At 38.2% G+C, this 26,947-nt stretch overlaps 1 protein-coding gene across 5 annotated transcripts in view; it reads left to right on the top strand.

Moving 5' to 3' along the window:
• The window catches only part of USP34 (ubiquitin specific peptidase 34), a 288,549-nt gene that overhangs the window by 141,072 nt on the left and 120,530 nt on the right, over positions 1-26,947 (top strand). For all 5 annotated transcript variants that reach the window (XR_004443955.1, XR_004443956.1, XM_033239152.1 and 2 more), the window contains exons 21-27: positions 4,764-4,846; positions 10,737-10,891; positions 12,326-12,439; positions 15,499-15,598; positions 15,722-15,881; positions 18,619-18,745; positions 18,842-18,989. Coding sequence is in view for 3 of the 5 variants with exons in the window: in XM_033239152.1 (XP_033095043.1) it covers positions 4,764-4,846; positions 10,737-10,891; positions 12,326-12,439; positions 15,499-15,598; positions 15,722-15,881; positions 18,619-18,745; positions 18,842-18,989 (887 nt within the window). In the remaining 2 variants the exon portion in view is untranslated. The remainder of the gene's footprint in view (positions 1-4,763; positions 4,847-10,736; positions 10,892-12,325; positions 12,440-15,498; positions 15,599-15,721; positions 15,882-18,618; positions 18,746-18,841; positions 18,990-26,947) is intronic.

The raw sequence follows: 26,947 nt of genomic DNA, 5'->3' as shown, positions 1-26,947 counted from the left end.
ATATACCAGTGTGTCAGATACCAACTACTTTAAGATATGCAACAACCCATTTGAGACAGTCTTACTTTACAAATGAGTATACTGAAGCTATGATATGACAACTTCTCCAATGTCACACATAAAATTAGCGAGCTTTGGTACCGCCACAGTCTGTTTCTGTTACGGAATTTGTATTTGTAAATGTGACATTATGCTGCCATTATTCTCTGCCTTTTTGTTAAAATATACCCCATGTCTTTTCACAAATTGACATTTCCCCAAACACTACTTTTGTCCTTATAACTACCTCTAGGTTACTCTCCTTGCCTCAGTCTTCCCATATGCTGGTTCAGTCCTTCTGTCAAATTAGGAAAGCAGTATGGTACTGGTGGGAAGCCCATGGGCTTGAGAATCATACAGACGTAGATCCAGGTTATTCATCTATTATTTTAACCTTATTTCAATTATTTACCCCTCTAATTCCAATTATTTACCTTATAAGTGTTTGTAAGAATTTAATGAAATGATATAGTGAATTGTACCTGGCACATAGATTATCTACAAATTGTAGTTACCTAGTTAAAACAAAGAATGTAGCATAAGAAAGATACAAGAATTCTGTCTCTTAACCCCATCCAGAGATTCTTCATGGCATAAAAAATAAAATACCAGTCTCTTCAGCTTAATATTCTAGGCTGCCTATGATCTAAACTCAACCTTTCCAGTTTTATTGTTGAATTTTTTTTTTTTTTAGGCAGCTTATTCTACAAGCTTATCAAATTATTTCTGGAGTATTTCTATTTACTGTATCCCATAGCTTTGCTTGCAGAGTTAGCTTTAAACAGAATGTGTTCTTATAAAATTATATTAAAGTTCTAACTGTTCTTCCAAGTCAGTATCCTTCTTTATTCCTATTGAAGCAGAGTTTGAGGATAATGTTGGCCTCTTGAATCCGAACATTCTGTTTATGCTCTATAAAAATCATAGGATCGCCAGGCATGGTGGCTCATGGCTGTAATCCCAACACTTTGGGAGGCCAAGGTGGGCGGATCACCTGAGGTTGGGAGTTCAGGACCAGCCTGACCAACATGGAGAAACCTCGTCTCTACTAAAAATACAAAAAAAATTAGCCAGGTGTGGTGGCGCATACCTGTAATCCCAGCTACTCAGAAGGCTGAGGCAGGAGAACCACTTGAACCCAGGAGGTGGAGGTTGCAGTGAGCCAAGATTGCACCACTGCACTCCAGCTTGGGGAACAAGAGCGAAACTCTGTCTCAAAAACAAAACAAACAGAAATCACAGGATCAACAAAGAGCAGAAATAAAAACCACACATAACCCACGTTTTTATTAGGAGATGGGGAGTTAATTACTTGTCAGCAAAGAAATAAACACTAGGTTATAAAAGAGCTACCAAGAGCAGGACTTGAGAGGCATAGTGAAAGGGGAATGGAAGTCATAAAATGAATCATCCTCATAAAGAGAAAAGCCAACATTAAGTATCAAAAAGGAACATACATCTGAGACTTAGTTCACTGCTTTGACAACAGTGGAGTTACTCATTTTGTTTGTGGAATCAGAGGTGAGCAAAGCATTGCTTCTGCGTTGAAAAATGAGTAGGACTCCTTGGATATGTGTTTTATGTTTTTTTTTAGGGTATACTAGAATAATCTTTCCAACCTTTCAATCTGTCTTGTTGGCTGCCGTCCTAGGAGACTAAAACTCTTAGAACAGAGAGATGTTGTCTGGACTATTTTGATATAATTTCCCTATTCCTTTGGAGTGTAAAACAGTTGTACATTTGCTACTTTTTGTTCAAGCATACTTATTTCAGTATTTTTTTTCCAGTGCAGATTAAAATAGGAAAGTTCTGAAATGTTTCACCAAGGGGAGAAAAAAGATTCTTGTAGCATGAAAGATAATATTTTTATTTTTTTATTTTGTAATTTTTGTTTTTTGCTTTTATATTTTTATTTTATTTTATTTATTTTGTTTTATTTTTTGATGGAGTTTTTGCTCTTTTGTCCAGACTGGAGTGCAGTCGTGTGATCCATCTCAGCTCACTGCAGCCTCCACCTCCTTTCAAGTGATTCTCCTGCCTCAGCCTCCCGAGTAGCTGGGATTACAGGTGCCTGCCACTGCACCTGGCTAATTTTTGTATTTTTAGTAGACAAGGTTTCACCATGTTGGCCAGGCTGATCTCGAACTCTTGACCTCAGGCGATCCATCCGCCTCTGCCTCCCAAAATGCTAGGATTACAGGCATGAGCCACCGCGCCAGTAATATGTTTGTAAAAGGACATATTAATGTGTTTCTTGAATCCAGGGGCCTCTAGAGAAAATCTTGTCTGTGGAGGCTACAAAGAGATTTTCTTTTAAGGCAGTAGTAATCTGTTACTGAAGTTTCATATCTTGGGGAGACTACTTTTGTCCTGTATTTCTTCTGATGTCAGAAGCCGTGGACAAGCCCGTGAGAATTTCTCAATATTGGTACCATCTTCGTCTGACATCCCAAGAAATTTTTCTCACTGGTGGTTTCAGCAGCCTGTAGGAACCTGATGGAGCAGGGTCTTTGAAGTGCAGCGTCAGGGGCTATACTATGGGAGTACAAAGGGACTAGACCCATGCCTTCAGGGTTATGAGTCCCTTATTCCAAGATGCAAGTATAGGGGGAGAATTACTTCACATGTAAAGGCACTTAGTAAAGGGTGAGGCTTTGTTCTCCCTTTACATTTGATTGATGTCCCCTAGACAAGGCAAGAGAAATACGGTAACGTAAAACTGCAGAACTGATGGGTCATACAACTCATTTTTGAATTTGTACTCAAGGCCTCTGCTACAAAATCTCTTGTTCTTTAACTTAAAAAGCCTTGAAGCCCTTAAGAGCTAGCTGTTCTTGAATGGTACCTGGGTTGCCTTGTAGTCTGAGAGTTGCTTATCAGATTTCCTCTCCCCTGCATCTCATCATATGTATTTTCACCTTCACAAAGGTCAGTGCAGAAGTTAATCTTTTCTTTGCTAGCGTTAATAAGAGACCCTAAAGAGCAGCAAAGGCATGTCCAGTGAACTCAGTCTTCAAAAAACTTAAGCTTTAAAACTTCAATAATGAATTTAGTGCAATTTTGGGAAGCTAATTTTGGGATGCTGTTAAAATTTTGTTCGTACTTGGGGATTACAGAACATCGAATTAAGATGCCCAGGCTGTGCACAGTGGCTCATGCCTGTAATCCCAGCACTTTGGGAGGCCAAGGTGGGCAGGTTACCTGAGGTCAGGAGTTCGAGACCAGCCTGGCCAACATGGTGACACCATATTTTTACTAAAAATACAAAAAAATTAGCCGGACACCTGTAATCCCAGCTCCTCTGGAGGCTGAGGCAGGAGAATTGCTTGAACCCAGGAGGCGGAGGTTGCAGTGAGCCGAGATCACACCACTGCACTCCAACCTGGGCGAGTGTGAGACTCCATTTCCCAAAAAAAAGCCCTTTGACCCTCTGCATGCTAGGTTATAGATCAGAACATAGACCAGCCACTGTTGCATGTTGGCAAAGCAGTTTGGGCAGTCGATCCACAATGTGCCTTTTGATCTGTAAAACAGAGATAATAGCTTGTTATTGACTTAGTTTCATTGAGTGCTCAAGTACTTGAACTAGAATGTGATATTATAGACACAGTTAAATATGCAGTTCACTGGGGTTGCTAAAGAAAAGGAATCCTTTTAAAATGCAAAACTGGGCCAGGCGTGCTGACACCTGTTGTAATCCCAGCACTTTGGGAGGCCAAGGCAGGCAGATCACTTGAGGTCAGGAGTTTGAGACAGCCTGGCCAACATGGTGAAACCCCGTCTCTACTATAATAAAAATAACAAAAATTAGCTGGGTGTGGTAACGCATGCCTGTAATCCCAGCTACTCCGGAGGCTAAGGCACGAGAATCACTTGAACCTGGAAGGCAGAGGTTGCAGTGAGTGGCGATTCTGCCACTGCACTCCAGCTTAGACAACAGAATGAGACTCTGCCCCCAACCCCGCCAACACACACACACAAATTTTTTAAAAAGCAAACCTGATGATTACCTCCACCCCAAACATGGTCCCCTCACCCCCAGCTCTCCAACACTCTTCCCTGACTTCCTTTTCCATCTCTTCTTTCTGACATTGGGGCTGACCACAGTCTCTCGTTTATCTAGTCAGACTCATCTCCTACCCTACCTCACTGAAAGTCGCTTCTTTAAAAGTTTCAAAAGCAACTTTTTTATTAAGCATCAAATTTTATGCATGTGAATTATAATTATTTAGATTTGAAATAACATTCAAAAATGCCAAGTTTTGTCAGCTCTATTTTTCATGAACTAGATTTATGGAAATATTATTTTATTAGTGTTTCTTGGGTACAGAATATATTATCACTATAGGGACCACGATATGAAGCATGTACTTTATAGATAGAGATGGTGTTTTTTGCTTGTTGCCTATTCTAATTTATGTGTGTATTATATACTTTTAAAATGACATACATCCTCTGCTTCACTGTTGAATTTTTGTGTGCTTTCTTACATAATTTGAAAATAAACTGTTATAGTTTCAAGATTTGTATAATTTAAATAGTTTAAATTTATGTTTTGTTTTGTCTTTATGAACTTTTTTGTGTAACCAAAGATACATAGTTAAAATAATTAATTACAGACTATTAAAACAATTTTTGGTGTAAGTTATGCATAGGACCACTAAATTTGTAGAAGTAATTAAGAAATAGGATGTTTAATTATTTTAATGACTTTTAAATTATAGGTACAGCCATAGTGCTGAAGTTCAAGTTCGACTTCAATTCTTGACTTGTGTATTTTCAACTCTGGGATCACCTGATCATTTCAGTAAGTTTTTAAATCAGTACTTTTTTCAAATCTGTTTTGACCATTGGAAGAACTGAATTTACTCACTCTTTGGATTTCTGCAGTGATTTTTTTTCTTTGATTTTATTTTAGAGTAAGTGGGTACATGTATGTTTGTTACAGGGGTATATTGCATACTGGTGGGGATTGGGCTTCTTGTGTACCCGTTACTCAAATAGTGAACACTGTACCCGATAGATTATTTTTCAACCCTTGTCCTGCTCCTGCCATATCCCCGTTTGGAGACCCCGGTGTCTAGCAGTTTCATTTATATGTCCATGTGTACCATTGTTTAGCTCCTGCTTACAAGCAAGAATGTATAGTACTTGGTTTTCTGTTGCTGAGTTAGTTCACTTAGAATAATGGCCTCCAGTTCCATTTATGTTGCTGCACAGGACACGATTTCATTCGTTTTTATGGCTGCTGCAGATTATTCTTAATACATTTATAAATTATACCAACATTCAGATAATTTATTCAAATAATTGAGATTGTTTGCATTTTAAATAAATTTAAAAAAATTTTTTTAGTTCTATAAGACCTTTTCTCTCTTTTTCTTTTTTGAGACAGGGTCTGACACTGTCTCCCAGGCTGGAGTACAGTGGTGCTATTACAGCTCATTGCAGCTGTTGACCTCTCTGGCTCAAGCAGTCATCCCACCTTAGCCTTCTGAGTAACTGGGACTATGCACCACCATAGCCAGCTAATTTTTTTTTAATTTGCATAGAGATAGGGTTTCACTGTGTTGCCCAGGCTGGTCTCAAACTCATGGGCCCAAACAGTCCTCCTGCCTTGGCCTCCCAAAGTGCTGGGATTACCAGCATGAGTCACTGCACCGGGCTGACTGCATCTTTTATTATTTTTGCTTATAGAATCTTGCTTTCCCTTTGGTTGGAGATAGGTATTAATTACGCATTATTATCGGGTCTAATCTTCTGAAGATTACTTGGCTTGATGGGTGATGGAGACACTTGGAGGCCCTAGTTTTATTTAGTTTCACTTTAAACTCAGTTTCATTAACAGTTAATTTTTTTTTAATTCAAGTTCTAGGGTACATGTGCACAACGTGCAGGTTTGTTACATATGTATACGTGTGCCATGTTGGTGTGCTGCACCCATTAACTCGTCATTTACATTATGTATATCTCCTAATGCTATCCCTCCCCCCTCCCCCAACAGTTAATTTTTTAAAAGTAGAGCTTGGTCTGTTATATTCAGGTTGTGTACCATATCCAAATCCATGTGGTTGCAAATGAGCTTGATTTCTGTTAGCCAAAGCTCCTTTTTCCTTCATATACTGACTGTCATCTTTTACTCTACATCCTTCTTTTTCTGTGTGTCAATATCAAACCTTATTTTTTTAGAAGGATATTGTCTCTTTAACTGTGGTTACTATATCGTCAGCCTGAAGAGTGTCTTGCTAGCAGTTGTCATGACTTTTTTCAAGGCTATACCTATGCTTGAGATACACTGTGTTTATCTTATTATTTAAGTCTGCTATTTCTTTTTTTTGTTCAAACTATTTATAACAAATGCCACCAACACTGTGATAATAGATTTCAAAAATAAGTTACCTGATTTTCGTAGGAAATTTCTCTTTTGTGTTACTAGGTCATTTACTGACCCATTATAACTGATAAAATTCAAGAAATTAGTAAACTAAAATATGGCAAAACCAGTCTATAGGGAGAAGTCAAACTAAAACACATATAGTCAACATAGATACTATGAACATTTAAGTTTCATATTTATTATACACAGTATAGATTCTCTGTGAATTTCCAGTAGACACTAGCTACTGTCCAAATCGTATCAAATCTAAAACTTCACTTCTCACATATCATGGCTCTTCTCCTGCCCACTTCACCTGCCCTCAAAATGATCCTCCCACATCAGTCTCCAGAGTAGCTGGGACCACAGGTGCATATCACCATACCTGGCTAATTTTTAAATTGTTTGTACAGAGTCTCATGATGTTGCCCAGCCTGGTCTGAAACTCCTGGGCTCAAGCAATAACTCCTGCTGCCTTAGCTTCCCGAAGTGCTAGGGTTACAGGCCTCAGACCACTGTGCATGGCTGGTTGTACTTCTCTTACTGGCACAGTTCCTGTTATCCATAACGAAGTTACTCCAAAGTTATATGTAATTACATCCAATATTTTAATACTGATTTTCAATATGACAATAACTATAGTCTTTAAAAAAAATAATGAAAGTGTATAAGTTGCTGTTGAATGTGGACTGGTGATTCAGCCAATTATGGATATACTTCTGTTTTATTATTTAGTTGACTATAATTAACCTGGATACTCTTTATTTTGTTCTCCTTAATTACTTAACGTGTTTAAGTTCTGATACATACTAGAGTTGTTTTGGGTTTATTTATATTTGCTCCTATGGGCACAAGTTCTCAGAACAAATAACGTACACATTAACTGTTTCAGTGAGAAACAGATAGGATAACTTTTTTTCTGATAAAACTCTTCAGACTGATACTGCTACTAGGGTGAATATTTCTGAGGAATTTTTCTTTATTTTGTCATTTCATCTACTTTTCCCAAGAAAAAGAAATTTCTTTTAATGGTACCATACCATCGTGTCACTTCTGGTTCTAGGGCACCACCCCAGGGTTTGGAACCTCTTAAAATGTACTTCAGAAATCCCTGGGATGCTTTTGTTCTAACCTTTTGGACTGTCTAATTTTTTTCATATTCATACTTGTGATTGCCTAAAATGCCTTCCCTTTTGTTCTGAATAGTTCATCTGTCTTCTGCCACATTCGGGAATCCTTTAATACTTGGATCAAAGTACAATACAAATTTTCTCTCATTAGTCTGACTCCCTAGCTGATTATGTCCTCTGATAGGTTGCTGTTGTCTGTTTTACACACTTTCCTTTTGCTTTGTTCATCATAAGGGTCCTTTTTTCTTTGTTTTGTTTTGTTTTCTTTTGAGATGAAGTCTGGCTCTTGTCGCCCAGGCTGGAGTACAGTGGCGCGATCTTGGCTCACCACAACCTCCACCTCCCGCGTTGAAGTGGTTCTCCTGCCTCAGCCTCCTGAGTAACTGGTATTACAGGCATGTGCCACCATGCCCGGCTAATTTTTTGTATTTTTAGTAGAGACCGGGTGTCTCCATGTTGGTCAGTCTGGTCTCGAACTCGACCTCAGGTGATCCGCCCAACTTAGCCTCCCAAAGTGCTGGGATTACAGGCATGAGCCACTGCGCCCGGCCTCCTTTTTTCATATTTTAGAAAAATAATATTTATCTATCTCCTATATACAGAGAGTGACCTTTGAACATGGTATACACTCTATTTATAATACTCAAACCTTACCACTGACTCCTCAATTTTTAGGGTTACCTCCCCCAGTCTTTATTACTATTATACAGATGTGCTCCTATTTTAGGGAGAAGAATTTTCTTCCTAAATGAATTCTTGAGAATACTTCATAAGTTCTGTATTTTCAGGTGATTTACATATGGGTTATCTTAAAGTATATTTTAAAAACATAAGTTATGTGAAAATTCGTATTAAATACTTGTAAAAGGCTCTAAGATAACTCCTTTGTGTTTCTGGCTGTATTGGTGTTTCTGGTACATTCATTTAGGACCAAAATGTTGTATGAATATGATTTTAAATTTTACAAATGGGATGACATAAAAAATAGTTATTGAGATTTATTTATTTATTATTTTGAGATGGAGTCTCACTCTGTCACCAGGCTGGAGAGCAGTGGTGCAATCTCGGCTCACTGCAACCTCCACCTCCCGGGTTCAAGCAGTTCTCTTGCCTCAGCCTCCCGAGCAGCTGGGACTACAGGGGTGTGTGCCACCACACCTAGCTAATTTTTGTATTTTTAATAAAGACGAAGTTTCACCATGTTGGCCAGGATGGTCTTGATCTCCTGACCTTGTGATCTGCCCACCTCAGCCTCCCAAAGTGCTAGGATTACAGGCATGAGCCACCACTGCACCCAGCTGTTTTTTTTGTTTATTTGTTTTAAAGAGACAGTCTCACTGTGTCATCCAGGCTGAAGTGCAGTGGCATGATCATAGTTCACTGCAGCCTTTGACTCCTGGGCTCGAGGAGTCTTCCCACCTCAGCCTCCCGAGTAGCTAGGACTAAAGGTGCCTGTCACCCTGCCCAGCTACTTTTTTGTTTATTTTTGACGTGGAGTCTTGCTCTTTTTGCCCAGGCTGGAGTACAGTAGTGAGGCCTTGGCTCACGGCAACCTCCGTCTCCCAGGTTCCGGCGATTCTCATGTCTCGTCCTCCAAAGTAGCTGGGATTACAGGCACCCACCACTACACCTGGCTAATTTTTGTATTTTTAGTAGAGGCGGGATTTCACCATGTTGGCTAGACTGGTCCTGAACTGCTGACCTCAGGTGATCCACCCACCTCATCTTCCCAAAGGGCTGGGATTACAGGCGTGAGCCCCCATGCCCGGCCTACAAATTTTTGTTTTTTAATTTTTTGTAAAGAGAGGGTCTTCCTATATTGCCCAGGCTTGTCTCAAACTCATGGCCACAAGTGATTCTCCCACCTCGGCTTCCCAGAGTGCTGGGATTACATGTGTAAGCCACTGCGCCTGGATGAGATAATAAATATTTTATACACTTCTATATAAATAAACTACAGGAGGTCATCAAAGAGTGTTTTAACATTAATGTGGAAAAAAACTGATTCCCGGCCAGGGCCACTGCCTGTGCAGAATTTGCACATTCTCCCCATGTCTGCATGGATTTTCTCTGGGTACCCTGGTTTCCTCCCACATCCCAAAGACATGCACTGTAGATGCATTGGCATGTCTAAATGATCTCAATCTGAATGAGTGTGGACGTGTGTATGAGTGCAGTCTGCAATGGAATGGCATCCTGGTCAAGGTTAGTTAGTGCCTTGTCCTTGAGATGCTAGTCCCTAAGATGCTGGGATACGATTTGGCCAGCGACAGCCCTGAGCTCTGGAATAGGCGAGTTGGAAAATGAGCAAATGAATGAATACAAATTGTAACATAGAAATTTGTAAGCTCTGTGATATTCATACAAATGCATAGTCCTAAATGATGTAGTACAAAAGCGAGCCCACTAAATTTGTTACTGTTTGTGTTTGAACTGCCTGGTGGTAGGAAGTGTTCCTTATAGTGTTTAATTTGTAACCATTTAGTCCTTGATTTTATTTACCACCACCACTGATTTGCCAAAAATTGGATAAATAACTATCTGAGTGGTTTGTATTAATCTTTCTTAAATGTATATATAGCTCACACTTATTCCAGTGTTTAATATTCAGAGTGTTAACTTTTAAATAGGGAAGTTTAGCTATTTTTTGGTTTTTTTTTTTTTTTTTTTGTTATTTTTTGAGGTGGAGTCTGTTGCCCAGGCTGGAGTGCAGTGGTGCGATCTCAGCTCACTGCAAGCTCCACCTCCCAGGTTCAGGCAATTCTCCTGTCTCAGCCTCCTGAGTAACGGGGATTACAGACGCATGCCACCGTGCCCAGCTAATTTTTTGTATTTTTGTAGAGGCGGCGTTTCACCGTGTTGGCAAGGCTGGTCTCGATCTCCCGAGCTCGGTCAACCCACCTCCCTCGGCCTCCCAAAGTGCTAGGATTACAGACGTAAGCCACTACGCCTGGCTGCTGTGATTTTTTTTTTTTTTTTTTAAATCATAAATATGCTGTAGAAACATAACTCTTATTCATATCAATGAACATGGTAAAATTCGTTTCATTATGCATCATTTCAATTAAAATTGCAATTTCCAAGAACCTATCCATGTTAAGTGAGGACTTACTGTATGTACACATGCCTAAGAGAAGTATAATTTTTTTGTTTGTAGTTAATAAAGTATAAAATTTATAATTTTTATCTAGGGTTAAGTTTAGAGCAAGTTGACATCTTATGGCATTGTTTGGTAGAAGATTCTGAATGTTATGATGATGCACTCCATTGGTTCTTAAATCAAGTTCGAAGTAAAGATCAACATGCTATGGGTATGGAAACCTACAAACATCTTTTCCTGGAGAAGGTAATTACGTTTCTCACAGTTTGTTACTATTTTTCCATGTTCCCTTTTTCATCTCTTGAAATATGAATTCTGTAATGCTTTTTTTTTTTTTTTGACAGTTTTTTTAAGTAGCCAAATGTAATGATTTTTAGTAGTCCTAGTATAATTTTTGGTCAGATTGTGCTCTGATTTTGTTGTTTATACTGTTTACATCTAAATTAATTGTATCTATAAAAATGTTCTATTAGCTATAATAATTAAACTAACAATCAGAATAACTTTTGAAGGCAGCACTAATTAGAAAGGTGGAGGGTTTTTTTAGTGTTTGTTTTTTAAAATCATCAGTAATATTGTAGTCCAATTTTCAGGGGTGGTGCCCACACCCACAAGTGTGAGAGCTGTTTTCTGTGACTCTTTCTTATTTAAATGACTGACTGCATTGCAGTCAGTTCTTTTTGGGCAAAAATAAGCCATTCTCCAGTATGTGTAGATTCTGGGAAGGCATATTAGGAAGTGCTGTCATTATTGTAAAGATGTTCTAATTTTTGTTCTTCTTTACCACATGCCACAGTTAGTTCAGGTGACATTATTCTGAATGAGCTTTTCCCAATTGAATTTTGAAACTCAGTGAAAATAATGCAAAAGACTTTTCTATGCTTATTTTTGAGATTATGAAGGCTGTCCACAAAGTGTGACATTATCTCCGTGTTGGAACTGAGTATATATATGAATGAGTTTTAGTGTGTATAAATCACTTAACAGACCCAAGACAGAGCTACAAATATAACTTTTCCATGTTAAATTTCAACCGCTGACTTTAACAAAAACTATACTTGTAGCTATACCTCCCGTAAGTTTGTATGGTATAGATATACAATGCATGGTAGATGTTTTTATTTATGTCCTCTGATTTGGGTCTATGTACATCTTCACAATTGAAACCTGTATCAGACAGATTTCAGTTATTACCTGAATAAAATGTTCATTAAATCACATATATATATATTTTCATTTTTCATTTCATTTTTTTTCTGAGATAGGCTTGCTCTGTCTCTAAGACTGGAGTGCAGTAGTGTGATCACGTCTCACTGTAGCCTTGACCTCCCGGGCTCAAGCAGTTCTCCCACTACAGCCTCTTGAGTAGTTGGGACTGCAGCCACATACCACCATGCCCGGCTGATTTTTGTATTTTTCATAGAGATGAGGTTTTGCCATGTTGCCCAGGCTGGTCTCAAACTCCTGAGCTCAAGCTGTCTGCCTGCCTTGGCTTCCCAAAGTACTGAGCCGCTGTGCCCAGCCAAATTATTATATATTTTTATTTTTTTAAATTATCACTAAAAATTCAAGCTGATCTGTTTCCTTCCACAATGTTTTCAGTAACGTTTATTTAAATTTAATAAAATCTGTGAATTATCACACTAAATTAGCTTTGTGTTTCCCCCTACCCTCCCAAAGATGCCCCAGCTAAAACCTGAAACAATTAGCATGACTGGCTTAAACCTGTTTCAGCATCTCTGTAACTTGGCTCGATTGGCTACCAGTGCCTACGATGGTGGTTCAAATTCTGAGGTAAGGATTTAGACTTACTTTATTAGGCAACTTTATTCCTCAAATTAGATTATCAAATTTGGTTACCAAATTATTTTTCTACAAAGCATAGAATTTACTACCTGTGCAATGCAGTTGAGTTGGTTAGTTTGTTTTGAAATGGAGTCTAGCTCTGTTGCCCAGGCTAGAGTGCAGTGGTGCGATCTCAGCTCACTGTAGCCTCCACCTCCTGGATTCAAGTGATTCTCCAGCCTCAGCCCCCCAAGTAGCTGGGATTACAGACATTTGCCGCCATGCCTCACTAATTTTTGTATTTTTGGTAGAGACGGGATTTTACTATGTTACTCAGGCTAGTCTCGCACTCCTGAATTTAAGTGATCTGCCTGCCTTGGCCTCCCAAAGTGCTGGGATTACAGGCATGAGCCAACGTGCTCAGCCTAATTCTGTTCTCTGGTTTCAAAAGTTTTATAAAGCAAATTTATTTTTCAGTACCAAAGATAACATTGGGTGTGCTTAATGAAAACCTATTACATGTTTCTTGATTTATAAAGAAGTGGCCATGTGAGTGTTCTTTGAGTCTCCTAGGCATTCCTAGATAATACAGCCAAATATTTTACTTCAAATAAAAGATTGATTTGTCTCAAATATGATTTTTATGCCATTTGGTTCAGCCTGGGCAACAGAGCAAGACTCCATCTGAAAAAAAAATAATAATAATAATTTTATCTCTTAGCAAATTTGGGGAAATTTTTTAAAAAAGGAAAAAGAATAATTTTTAAAAATGTTTATTGTTGGTATTTTTTGAGATGGAGTCTGGCTCTGTCACCTAGGCAGGAGTGCAGTGGTGTGATCTCAGCTCACTGCAACCTCCATCTCCTGGCTTCTAGCAATTATCTTGCCCCAGTTTCCTGAAGTAGCTGGGAATACAGGGGTGTGCCACCATGCCTGGCTGATTTTTGTATTTTTAGTATGGGCAGGGTTTCACCATATTGGCGGGGCTGGTTTCGAACTCCTGACCTCAGGTGATCCACCCGCTTTGGCCTCCTGAAGTGCTGGGATTACAGGCATGAGCCACTGCACCAGGCCATTATGATTAGTTTTTTTGAGACGGCGTCTCGCTCTGTCACCCAGGTTGGAGTACAGTGCCACAGTCTCGGCTCACTGTAAGCTCGACCTCCCAGGTTCACACCCTTCTCCTGTCTCAGCCTCCTGAGTAGTTGGGACAACAGGTGTGTGCCACCACGCCCAGCTAATTTTTTTTTTTTTTTTTTTTTTGAGACGGAATCTTGCTATGTCGCCCAGGTTGGGGTGCAGTGGGATGATCTCGGCTCACTACAAGCTCCGCCTCCTGGGTTCACGCCATTCTCCTGCCTCAGCCTCCCGAGTAGCTGGGCCTACAGGCGCCCGCCACCACACCTGGCTAGTTTTTTGTATTTTTTAGTAGAGATGGAGTTTCACCGGGTTAGCCAGGATGGTCTCGATCTCCTGACCTCATGATCTGCCCACCTCGGCCTCCCAAATTGCTGGGATTACAGGCTTGAACCACCGCGCCCGGCCTAGTTTTTGTATTTTTAGTAGAGTTGGGTTTTCACCATATTGACAGACTAGTCTCGAACTCCTGACCTCAAGTTTTCCACCCGCCTTGGCCTCCCAAAGTGCTAGGATTATAGGTATGAGCCACCATGACTGGCCAGAATAATTTTAATTGTATCTAAAATGCTTTTATTTTATTTTCCTACTGCCTTCTTTTCTCGTCTGAGTAGGTTTTTCAGTGTTTTTTAGTCCTAACTCTTGATTCAGTATCACTTTGATAACTTTTTTTTTTTTTTTGAGATGGAGTCTTGCTCTGTCGTCCAGGCTGGAGTCCAGTGGTACAATCTCAGCTCACTGCAACCTCTGCCTCCCAGATTCAACCAATTCTCCTGCCTCAACCTCCAGAGTAGCTGGGATCACAGGCACATGCCTCCACGCCTGGCTTTTTTTTTTTTTTTTTAAAGTAGAGACGGGGTTTCACTGTGCTGACCAGGCTCGAACTTGAGGCTCAGGCAATCTGCCTGCCTCAGCCTCCCAAAGTGCTGGGATTAGAGGCGTGAGCTACTGTGCCCGGCCCACTATGATAATTTTCAATTTGGTAATTTCAGACAACTAAACATACTTGATTTACCTAAGAAGTAGTCATGCTCTATTATGAAATAGTACTACCTTTTTAAAGAAGGTGACATTAACACTAAAGTTGTTCAGCTGCCAACTTAGAAGGACATCTTTCTTTGCCCAACTTTTGGAAGCTTCTACTCCCTACTTTTTCTGTAGTTTTTAGTGAAACCATTTTTTTTTTTTTTTTGGTCATCTCATGGTTAACATCATAAATTTGAGTGAGGCTGGACGCAGTGGCCCCACGCCTGTAATTCCACCTTTTTGGGAGGCCGAGGCGAGTGAATCAGCTGAGGTAGGGAGTTCGAGACCAGCCTGGCCAACATGGTGAAACCCTGTCTCTACTAAAATACAGAAAAATTAGCCAGACGCTGTGGTGCGTGCCTGTAATCCCAGCTACTTGGGAGGCTAAGGCATGAGAATCCCTGGAATCCTGGGAGGCAGACGTTGTAGTGAGCCAAGATTGTGCCACTGCACTCCAGTCTGGGCAAGTGAGTGAGACTCTGTTCTCAAAAAAAAAAAAAAAAAAAAAGAGAACTTGAGTTAGTGTATCTTGTTAATATTCTATGAATGCAAGAAGGCAGTAGTTTTATCACTGTTAGTTGGATGGATTCATTGAAGCATTGTGCTCAGTATTGTATTTGTGTTTTATTCCTTTGTGGTATGTTTTTCAGGACTAGAATTTACTATGTAGTCACAACTTGTGAGTTAAACATTATGTATATATTGTTAGCTGCTGTGTAAATATTTTTTAGAATTAGTACAGGTGTATTTCATCAATTGAGGAAATTCCTAAATCATTTATTTTTGTTATTTAATAGCTGAGTAATAGGAGTTGCCTATGATTTTTACTTTTGACACTTAAGTCTTATGATGAGTTACATAGTTTGACAGACAAAATTTAGAGGTATCATATTTTTCTTTCTTAGCTGTGTGGTATGGACCAATTTTGGGGCATTGCTTTAAGAGCACAATCTGGTGATGTCAGTCGAGCAGCTATCCAGTATATTAACTCCTATTATATTAATGGTAAGTGATTTGAAATATTATGTAATAGCTAATTTTTTATGAGGGTGTTAAGCTAAAATTTTTCTTTGATACAGCTAAACAAGAATATAAGGCTAATATATGTGTCTAAACATTGGCTTTCAGGTAAAACGGGTTTGGAGAAGGAGCAAGAATTTATTAGTAAGTGCATGGAGAGTCTTATGATAGCTTCTAGCAGTCTTGAGCAGGAATCACACTCAAGTCTCATGGTTATAGAAAGAGGACTGCTTATGCTGAAGACACATCTGGAAGCGTTTAGGAGAAGGTAATTTTTAAAATATCACACTGTTAGAATGAATTTCATTTTTATTCCTGACATATCCAGAAATATTCTTAAAGTGAATCTAAAGTTTTTGTTGGGGTCAGGTAGAAAGCATAATTTACCAAAGTGAAGGGTCAGTAATAGAAGTAATTTTTATTAAGAGTATATACCATTTTGCCTTGGAATAGGCAATACGGGTTCCTGATAAATATTGCACAGCTTTAATAATAATTAGAGTTTGAGCAGGTATGCATGAATAAGAATCGTTAGACAGAATTCCATCTCTAAGAAAGTATTGACTTTGATTAAAAAGGCAGAACACCACTACTAAAAAAAGTTTCTCTCAAACTCTTACCAAGAACATCAAATAATCTCATAGTTGAATCAAGTTGAGTCATATGTTTCATTTGCTGTTTTTTTTTTTCTTCCTGGACTAGGAGACAGTATTTTAATTTTGAATTTCCATTTACCATGGAAACATGACCAAAAAATTCTGTTAATGAATATCTGTATAATTAATTTAGACATAACCTGTGTAATACAGAAATAAAGCAAATTAATATTTATGAATATATCGACTGAAATGAAAGGTGAGTAGATAGTTTTAAGAAATTCTATTTGTTAAAAATCATTATGAGCAAATGTAAAAGTACTAAGAACTGTGTTGAAAAAAATTGTTAAAATTAGAACTTTTTTCAACTTCAGATCTTAGTTTGATATTGAAAAGTGATACAATTGATATTTATTGACATTTTTAAAGTATCAAGAAATATTGCATAATAAAGATATTTTATACATTCCTTATAAATAACATGCTTCCATGATTTGAAACATTTGGACATTATGAAATTCTTTATTTTGATTAAGATTGCAATTCATGGAAATTCCGCTTAAAGAATTCCTTGTGTTTTTTATGAATGTGGAAGGGAACTCATTTTTTTGCACAGAAACTTTATACTGCCTTATAACTTTAACCACTTAAAAAGATAAAATGTTAAAAAGAGCAAATGTGGTGGTGTATCTTATACAAATTAATATATATTATAAAATTCAGATATTACACTATGATGTAGAAAACGAAAGTCCTCTGTAACTGCTGTCTTCCTCGTGGAGATAGTTACTGTTAATGATACCCATACTTACAGAATTTTTCCTATGCTATAGGATCTACAGACAACAAACCAATAAGGGCCTGTCGATTCACACCCTTAGTCCTTGCACAATATTACCAATGTCTAAAATAAGTACTTTAAGTCTTTAAAAATTACTCGTTTTTTGAGTGTTCAGTGGTGGTTTTGTAAATTTAATGAATTTAAGTCCAAAAATTCCTTCTCAGATGTACAGATTTTTTTCTAACTGAGTTGTGAAAAAAAAATTATGTTCTTGATATCTTTTTATTTGTTCATGTTTTTGCTGAAAGTTAATGTTGATGTTCAATAGTTTATATAAAAATGTTTTGTTACTAGTAGAATAACTAGGATATGGATAAAATTGAACAGTCACAAAACTAAGCAGTAGTCAAAAAAAATTTACCTACGTATTTTTCATGCAAAATTTTGTTCTTGATGTGGTTAGTGCTATTATTAATTGAAGATTGCCTAACATCTGTAGATTGAAAAATAGAATTTTTTTGTGTGTTCTGTATATTAAGGGAATAAACAATAATGTCTTAAATTGTTTTCTTTTTAAAAAGAGAAAAAGTTATAATTTTAAATAGTGGTTCCAGCCAGAAATGTTTTTGTTTCCCAAAATGTAGTATATAATCCCTGGAGACACTTCTGATTATCACAGCAAGGGAGCATGTTATTGGTATCTGGTGAGATGCTGTTGAATATGAGAGCATGAGATATAGCGTCCTTCACCCTAATTCATCTCTGCCTTCTGATAACAACAAATTATTAATTGGGCTTAAAATGTCAGTAGTGCCACTGTGGAGAAACTCTGATCTTCAGTATGTAGCAGGAAACATTGTTTTAAGATTACTCTTTTGCTCATACATCAGATCATGTGGAAATTAGACAAGTTCATTCATTCCCTCACTTTTTATCCTTCTATTCCAAATTTGCTGATTAGTTTTAGACTTTTAAAATTTTTTTTATTTTAACTAAATTCAGGTACCTTGGATCCTGTCTTCCACGTCTGAAAATTAGTTAGAAAATTGACACGTGTTTAGTGATTATCATGCTAGGTGCCTGTTTCCTTTGAAATACAGGTCTTTGTAATTCACTTTATAATTTTAACAGCCATGAATTGACTCTCAAATTCTATTAGGCTGGTTAGTATATATTTACTAGAATGTTTCTGTCCCCGAAAAATTTTTCTTAATATGTTTTTTCCTTCTGAATATAGGAATCACAGCTTGCTATTTCATTTACTGGATTAGTTTTTTTTTTTTTAATTCCTCCTGACTCTCCTACTAATATTTCTGTTCTCTCTATTTAAAACAAAAAACAAACAAACAAAAAAAACCTGGCCTTAAGGAGATTTTTTTTTTTTCCTCAGTAATTTCTCTTGGTGACTATTTTGTTAGGAGCTCTTAGCTGTTATTATGCGTTTAGTTTTGATTCAGTGTGATGAATCTGAACTTAAATTTGTTGCTGTAGAATAAATTGGAATGAACTTAAAACTTCTTTTGGACTTTTCCAGTCTGTAAGATGATAAAAGCTTGCATAGCATTAAAATGGTTTAAAATGGCATAAAATGGTATCCTTTCTATTTGTTGTTTGTTGTCGTGTTTTAGGTTTGCATATCATCTGAGACAGTGGCAAATTGAAGGCACTGGTATTAGTAGTCATTTGAAAGCACTGAGTGACAAACAGTCTCTGCCGCTAAGGGTTGTATGCCAGCCAGCTGGACTTCCTGACAAGGTACTTACATAGTTTTAATTTCGAAGTTGATAACATTTCCCAGGTCAAATATATGTTCTTTTTGTATTTTTAAATTGGTTGCATCTCATATTTCAGATGACTATTGAAATGTATCCTAGTGACCAGGTAGCAGATCTTAGGGCTGAAGTAACTCATTGGTATGAAAATTTACAGAAAGAACAAATAAACCAACAAGCTCAGCTTCAGGAGTTTGGTCAAAGCAACCGAAAAGGAGAGTTTCCTGGTAAGCCTTTCAATTCAAATTTTCTCTTTCTCTTTCTCTCTTTCTTTCTTTCTCTCTTTTTCTTTTTCTTTCTCTTTTCTCTCTTCTCTTTTCTTTTCTTGGTTGTATCATATAGCAACTGTCTTGGTTTGTCTTGTGTTGCTATAACAATACTACAAACTAGGTAAAGAACAGAATTTGGGAAGTCCAAGATCAGGGTACCAGCATCTGGTGAGGGCTCCTCTCTGCTTTCAAAGTGGCAGCTTGAATGCTGCCTCCTCACAGGCAGAGGGTGAAAGGGTGAAAAAGGAACAGACTCCGTCCATCAGACCCTTTTATAATATCATTAATTCATTCATGGCCTCTCCAAAGGCCCCACCTCTAAAACCTGTTGCATTGAAAACTAATGTTCAGCATGAGTTTTCAGAGAGAACAAAAAAATTCAAACTTTGTTCTTTGAAGTTTTACTTTGAAGGTCCACCATCCATGTTCATGGTTCCCCTCACCCTCCCCTCCCTTTAGTACCATTCATTCTTAGATAAGAAGCTGTTGAGAGTTGCTTCAGATGCTATTTGCAAAAAATTCTTTTGTTTCTCAAAAAATTCTATTTTAGACTTTTGATGTGACCATAAAATAATTCTTGAAATGGGCCGGGCGCGGTGGCTCAAGCCTGTAATCCCAGCACTTTGGGAGGTCGAGACGGGCGGATCACGAGGCCCAGAGATCGAGACCATCCTGGCTAACTTGGTGAAACCCCGTCTCTACTAAAAAAAAATACAAAAAACTAGCCGGGCGAGGTGGTGGGCGCCTGTAGTCCCAGCTACTTGGGAGGCTGAGGCAGGAGAATGGCATAAACCCGGGAGGCGGAGCTTGCAGTGAGCTGAGATCCGGCCACTGCACTCCAGCCTGGGTGACAGAGTGAGACTCCATCTCAAAAAAATAAAAAAAAAATAAAAAATAATAATTCTTGAAATTTATTTCATAAGCAATTTGGGAATTTTTGGTAAATTTAAATTTCCATATACTACTCATCCACTTTAACCCAATAGTTTTTTTCATATATTTCATTTTCATTTTTTCTGAGTATATAAAAATAACACACTTTGATGTCTCACCTGTGCATCTCTCCTTGCCTACCAAAAGTATCTTAAGAAATTTTTCACGTAGGCCTAATATATATATATTTCTCATATCTAATATATATGTTTCTGATCTCTTTCCAGAGATACTAAGATAAAACGTAACAATATATATATACACACACACACACACACACAAACACGTATATTTAAAACACAAATGGTAGAATTCCATCTTTACTGTTCTATTTGCTTATAGGGCATATCATTATCTTAGAAAACACTTTATGTTAGTTCATGTAGAAAGTTACCTCATTCTTTTTGAGATCTGCGTAGTTCACTATATAGTAATAACTTGATTCATTTTCCCTGTTCTCTACTAATGGACATTTAGATTGTTTTCATTATTTTGCTGTTACAAACAATGTGAAAGAGAGTATCTTTGTCTCTGCATTATTTCATGTATGTTGGATAAATACCTCATTATGGAATTTCTGAATCCAAATGTATCAACTTTCATTAGGTTGAAATGTATTGTGCGTAAAGTTTATGAAAATAATAAAGTGAAAATCCATGTACCTACCATGCAGGTTAAGAACTGGAACATTAGTAGAAGCTACTATTGTGTCCCTACCCAATAACATAATTTCCACTTCTCCTTAACACTGTCTTGATTTTTGAATTTGTTTTTTTAGTGTTGTTTATAGCTTTACCTCCACGTATGTGTTTTTATTTAGTTTTGTGAAACAGTTTAGCAACCACAAACCTAGTGGATAAAAAAAAGGGACATATGGCTACTATTAGATACAGGATTGCAGAAGATGACAAGTTATAAACATTCCCTACAGATATGTATAGCCTAATTTGGGGATATCAGTGGGAAAGTTCTCAAAAATCTCAGCACAGTTAAGACATATCCTATTGCTATACTGTTGATAAACATACTGGAATATCCAACAGAAATGTTTTCATAGAATTTGTATTTTCTTTTTCTAAGCTCTTCATGATCTACGATAACTCTCAGGAGTAGGTCAAAGCAGAATTTCTTCTGTAGGATGAAATGAATGTCCTCTGCTGATTCAAGCAGTAGTACATGGAGGTGAGAGCAGGAACCTCCCTAGCACTTGGTAAAGACAGTCCACGTACAGATAAGAATCTGGACCAGGTTCATTGTCCATTCTTTTGTAACATAGAGAAGATAGTACAGTGGCAGCAGGGGTCTTGGTCATGATAACCCTCAATGCGTTTCTCCAAAGTCACACTGATCTTACTAATTGTCCTCCAAATTTGGTGCACAGCAGTCATTGTGTGATATCTTTTATCATCCTTCTGGTGATTCTCTTCTCTCCTATGTTGGGTATTCTGTTTCCATTATCCATACCTTTCTTGTTATTGGTTGACTGTGTGTGTGTGTGTTTCTGGAATACAAGGGAGTGTTCTCTTCAGTGGTTTCTTGTGATAAGATTGACAGGGTAATGTTTTTTATTCCCTGCATGATTAATAATATGTATCTCATGTTTTCATACCCAAATGATAAATTAGCTGGGTATAGAATTTAAGTTGGAAATAATTTTGTTGCAAAATTTTAGAGGTGCTTCTCCATTGTTTCTTGCTTTCATTGTTGCTGTTGAATTCTGAAGCCATTCTTATTTCTGATATTTTTTACATACAGTATGTCTTTTTTTTTTTTTTTTGAGATAGTCTCTTTTTGTCACCCAGGCTGGAGTGCAGTGGCACGATCATGGCTTACTGCAACCTTCATGTTCAAGTGATTCTCCCACCTCAGCCCTCTAAGTAGCTGGGGCTGCAGGCAGGTGCTACCATCCCCGGCTAATTTTTTGTATGTTTAGTAGAGACAGGGTTTCACCATGTTGCCTAGGCTGGTCTCAAACTCCTGAGCTCAAGCTTTCTGCCCACTTAGGCCTCCCGAAGTGCTGGGATTACAGGCATGAGCCACCATGCCCAGCTAACATGCAGTATTTTTTCTTATAGACATTAATCAGTGTTCACCTTTTTCTTAGTGTTCTGGACCTGAGTATAGGTCTTTTTTCAATGATTGTGATGGGTGCTTCAGTATTTATGTATTTAGTTATTTAGCATTGGGCCCTTTCGGTTTGGCAGATTATGTTTTTCAGTTTGGAGAAATTTTCTTGAGATGGTTCATGTATTTCTTGTCTTCTGTTTTATCATTTTCTGTTTATGGAACCTATCCATTATCTAGATGTTTCGTCTCTAAGACTCTCTCTAATTTCTATGTTTCTTTTTATAAGTTTTAACTCAAGTTCCTGAGAGATGTTCTCATTATTTTGCAGTCTTTCTACTGAGTTTTTCATTTCTACTGTCATACTTTCAATATCTAAGAGCTCTTTTTTCTCTGAAAAAATATGCCTATTTTTAAAGTTAAAATACCTTTTTGAGATTAACATTTTGCTTAATTGTTGAATTTTGCTTTTTTTTGTTCATTCTGTTGGTGTCTACATTTTAGTGTTTAGATTATTTACATTCAATGTAAATATTTTCTATTTGTCCCATCTCTTCAGTTTCTTTTTTAGCACATATTTAGCACTTCTGACACTTTGCATTCCTGTGCATAGATCTAAGTTTCTCTTTGGTTTCTTTTCCCCCTTTCTTTCTGTTATTTTATTTTGTTTTTATTTATTTATTTTTTGAGACAGGGTCTCACTCTGTCACCCGGGCTGGAGTGAGGTGACATAATCACAGTTCACCACAGCTTTAACCTCCTGTTCTCAGGTGATCCTCCCACCTCAGTCTCCTGAGTAGCTGGGACTACAGGTGCTAGCCATCATGCCCAGCTGATTTTTGTATTTTTTGTAGAGACAGGGTTTTGCCATATTGCCCAGGCTGGTCTTGAACTCCTGGGCTCAAGCGATTCTCTCACCTTGGCTGCCCAAAGTCCTAGGATTACAGGGATGACCCACTGTGCCGGATCTCTTCCCCTTCTTTATAATAAACTTCCGTTAAAGCTTTGTATGCTAGGTGTTCTGGTGACAAATTTTCTCAAGCTTTTGTCGAGAAAAAAGTTTATTTAAAAATGTTTATTTTGCCTTCATTGTTGATGAGTATTCTCACTGGACATCGAATTCTAGGTCATGAGGTTTTTTATCCTCTTTCAGAACTTTAAAATTGTTGTTCTGTTAATATTTGGCTTGCAAAGTTTGTGACCTGAGTCGGTGGCTTTCCTTGTCTTTTGTCCTTTAAAGCTGACGACGGAGGAAAGAAAAAGGATATAAAGCTTTTTCTTTAACATTGGTTTTCAGCATTTTGATTATGAGTGTGCCTTTCTTTGTGTTTGAGATCTGGGTTTAGTTTACCTTCTCAGATCTGTGAGTTTATAACTTTTATCAAACTTAGAAAAGGTTAGCAATTATATAGTGCTTCATTTTTTTTCTCTTTTTCTTCTCTCCTTACCCTTTTAATTTCTGAGCCTATAATGTTTCTAGGCTGTTAGTTAAGGTGTTGCATATTTCTGAGGCACTGTTCCTTTTCTTTCTTCTTTTGTTTTTTGTGTGTGAGGGTTAGATGTTGATCTTACTCTTACGCTAAATCGTTTTGTGATGTATCTTTTTTTGGGGCTTACTGTTCATCACGAGTTTATTTTGTGGTCATCTTGCAAACTTTATTCGTATGATCTCCTTTTTTTCTCCTTGTCAGTTTATGTCTGTAAATTTTTTTTTTTTCCTTGAGTCTCACACTGTTGCCCAGGCTGGAGTGCAGTGGTGCCATATCAGCTCACTGCAACCTCTGCCTTCAGGTTCAAGCGATTTTTCTGCCTCAGCCTCCCAGGTAGCTGCGACTACAGGTGCGTGCCACCACGCCCTGCTAAGTTTTATATTTTTGGTAGAGACAGGGTTTCATCGTACTGGCCAGGCTGGTCTCGAACTCGTGACCTCATGATCGACCCACCTCAGCCTCCCAAAGTGCTGGGATTACAGGCGTGAGCCACCACACCCGTCCTATCCCTGTAAAATTTTTAAAATTTATTTTATTGGAGTTGTAAAGGGGAAAGATTACATGTGTGTTTTCAGTATTCAATTAGAAATCAAGAGTTTTTAAGATTTCATTTTGTCTTGAAACATTAAATTTTTTAAAAGGTAAAAATTCTGTTTAGAACTGATAAGGAATAAGTAGCTCTTATGTTAAAAAGATCTTCTCAAAAATAATAAAAGATAGAAAGCAGCTCAATGTATAAAATCCAATTCAGCCATAATAGTCAACATTAATATGTTGTCATTGTCCATTCAGCATGCTATATAAAAATACCATAAATGGGATAGCTTATAAACAAAAGAAATTTATTTCTCATCGTCTGGAACCTGGGAATTCCAAGATAATGGTGCCAGCATATTCAATGTCTAGTGACAGCTTTCTCATAGATGGTGCTTTATTGCTGTGTCTTCATGTGGTAAAAGGCTCAAGCAAGCTCCTTTCGACCTCTTTTGTAGAGACATCACTCCCATTGATGGAGGACTCTGCCTAATACCTAATAACCTCAGAAAGATCCCACTTCCAAAATATCATCACCTTGGTAATTAGGATTTGACATACGAATTTGGGGAACACCTATGTTCAGACCATAACACTTGTCATTAACACACAGGATATTGGCCTATCTCACATCAAATACAGGCCATTATGCTAAATAAAATGCTAGTCATTGCAGTTCTCTTTTGGAACAAACTTATGCATGCTTAATTAGAGTAGCAATTAATCATGACTAAGAGTGTTTTAATATTGCAAATATTAATTACATTTAATTGTCTCACCAAGTTAGACATTTAATAAAAATCTACCAAAGCTTTGCTATGCACGGTAGCTCATGCCTATAATCCCAAGACTTTAAGGCTGAGGCAGGTGGATCATTTGTGGTCAGGAGTTCGAGACCAGCCTGGCTAACATGGCAAAACCCTGTCTCTGCTAAAAATATAAAAATTAGCTGGGCCTGGTGATGTGCACCTGTAATCCCAGCTACTTGGGAGGCTGAGGCATGAGAATCGCTTAAGCCCAGGAGGTGGAGGTTGCAGTGAGCCGAGATCATGCCACTGCACTCCAGCCTGGGTGACAGAGTGAGACTCTGTCTTTAAAAAAAAAAAACAGGCCGGGCACGGTGGCTCAAGCCTGTAATCCCAGCACTTTGGGAGGCCGAGACCGGTGGATCACGAGGTCAGGAGATCGAGACCATCCTGGCTAACACAGTGAAACCCCGTCTCTACTAAAAAAATACAAAAAAAACTAGCCGGGTGAGGTGGCGGGTGCCTGTAGTCCCAGCTACTTGGGAGGCTGAGGCAGGAGAATGGCGTGAACCCGGGAGGCGGAGCTTGCAGTGAGCTGAGATCCGGTCACTGCACTCCAGCCTGGGTGACAGAGCCAGACTCTGTCTTTAAAAAAAAAAAAGGCCGGGCGCGGTGGCTCAAGCCTGTAATCCCAGCACTTTGGGAGGCCGAGACCGGTGGATCACGAGGTCAGGAGATCGAGACCATCCTGGCTAACACAGTGAAACCCCGTCTCTACTAAAAAAATACAAAAAAAACTAGCCGGGTGAGGTGGCGGGTGCCTGTAGTCCCAGCTACTTGGGAGGCTGAGGCAGGAGAATGGCGTGAACCCGGGAGGCGGAGCTTGCAGTGAGCTGAGATCCGGTCACTGCACTCCAGCCTGGGTGACAGAGCGAGACTCCGTCTCAAAAAAAAAAAAAACTACCAAAGTATTAATGGTCACGCCTGTAATCCCAACACTTTGGGAGGCTGAGGTGGGCAGATTATGAGGTCAGAAGATCGAAACCAACCATCCTGGCTAACATGGTGAAAGCCCGTCTCTTCTAAAAAAATACGAAAAATTAGCCGGGTGTGGTGGTGAGTGCCTGTAGTCCCAGCTACTCGGGAGGCTGAGGCAGGAGAATGGTGTGAACCCGGGAGGCGGAGCTTGCAGTGAGCCGAGATAGTGCCAGTGCACTCCAGCCTAGGCGACAGGGCGAGACTCCCATCTCAAAAAAAAAAAAAAAAAAAAAAAAAGTTTAATACAGAATTTCTGTCTATCTAGCAGCCAAAGCTTTTCTTAATGAACACACTCTTTATAAGCATTTACTTTTCTTCTAGTTTTGTATAATACAGAACGATACAAATTTGTGACATAAATAATATAATAATAAATTTATAAAAATATAAAATAAATCAATAAAATAAATAAAAATAAATGAATAAAATATACTGTAAAAAAGTATAGCTGTTAGATTATTCAGTTATAATTTGTGAGCAACATGATGAATAGGGCACTAAAGAAATCAAGCATACAATAGCAATTTTTAAATGTTACGATATTCTGGCTGGGCATGGTGGCTCATGCCTGTAATCCCAGCACTTTGGGTGAACGAGGCAGGCAGATCACTTGAGGTCAAGAGTTCGAGACCAGCCTGGCCAACATGGTCAAACCTGTCTCTACTAAAAACACAGAAATTAGTTAGGTGTGATGGTGCACATCTGTAGTCCCAGGTATTCAGGAGGCCAAGACTAGAGAATTGCTTGAACCCAGGAGGCACAGGTTGCAGTGAGCTGAGCTTGAGCCACTGCACTCCAGCCTGGGTGACAGAGTGATACTCAGTCTCAAAAAAAAAAAAAAAAAAAAGAAAAGAAAATTATGATATCATGAGGTCTTTGTCAAATGTGAGAATAAAACTTTTTGAGGTAATTGAACTGCTGAGTAAATTGAAATAGCATGCCTCTGTATAGAATATTGTAAAGATGTTAGGTAAATTTATTTAACATGTTCTATCAAAAATTCCGATGTAATTTTTGTTTAAAATTTGATGAAATTATGGGGAAGTTATCTATATGAATAAACTAAGCAATATTAGAATTTCTGGGAAGTCAGTAAATTGGTACTTTACAA

Source organism: Trachypithecus francoisi, unplaced genomic scaffold, assembly GCF_009764315.1.
Source record: "Trachypithecus francoisi isolate TF-2019V2 unplaced genomic scaffold, Tfra_2.0 Lachesis_group17, whole genome shotgun sequence".
In the NCBI taxonomy this organism is placed as follows: Eukaryota; Metazoa; Chordata; class Mammalia; order Primates; family Cercopithecidae; genus Trachypithecus; species Trachypithecus francoisi.
Note: the sequence above shows the minus strand (reverse complement) of the source record. Positions and strands in the feature narration are given on the sequence as shown.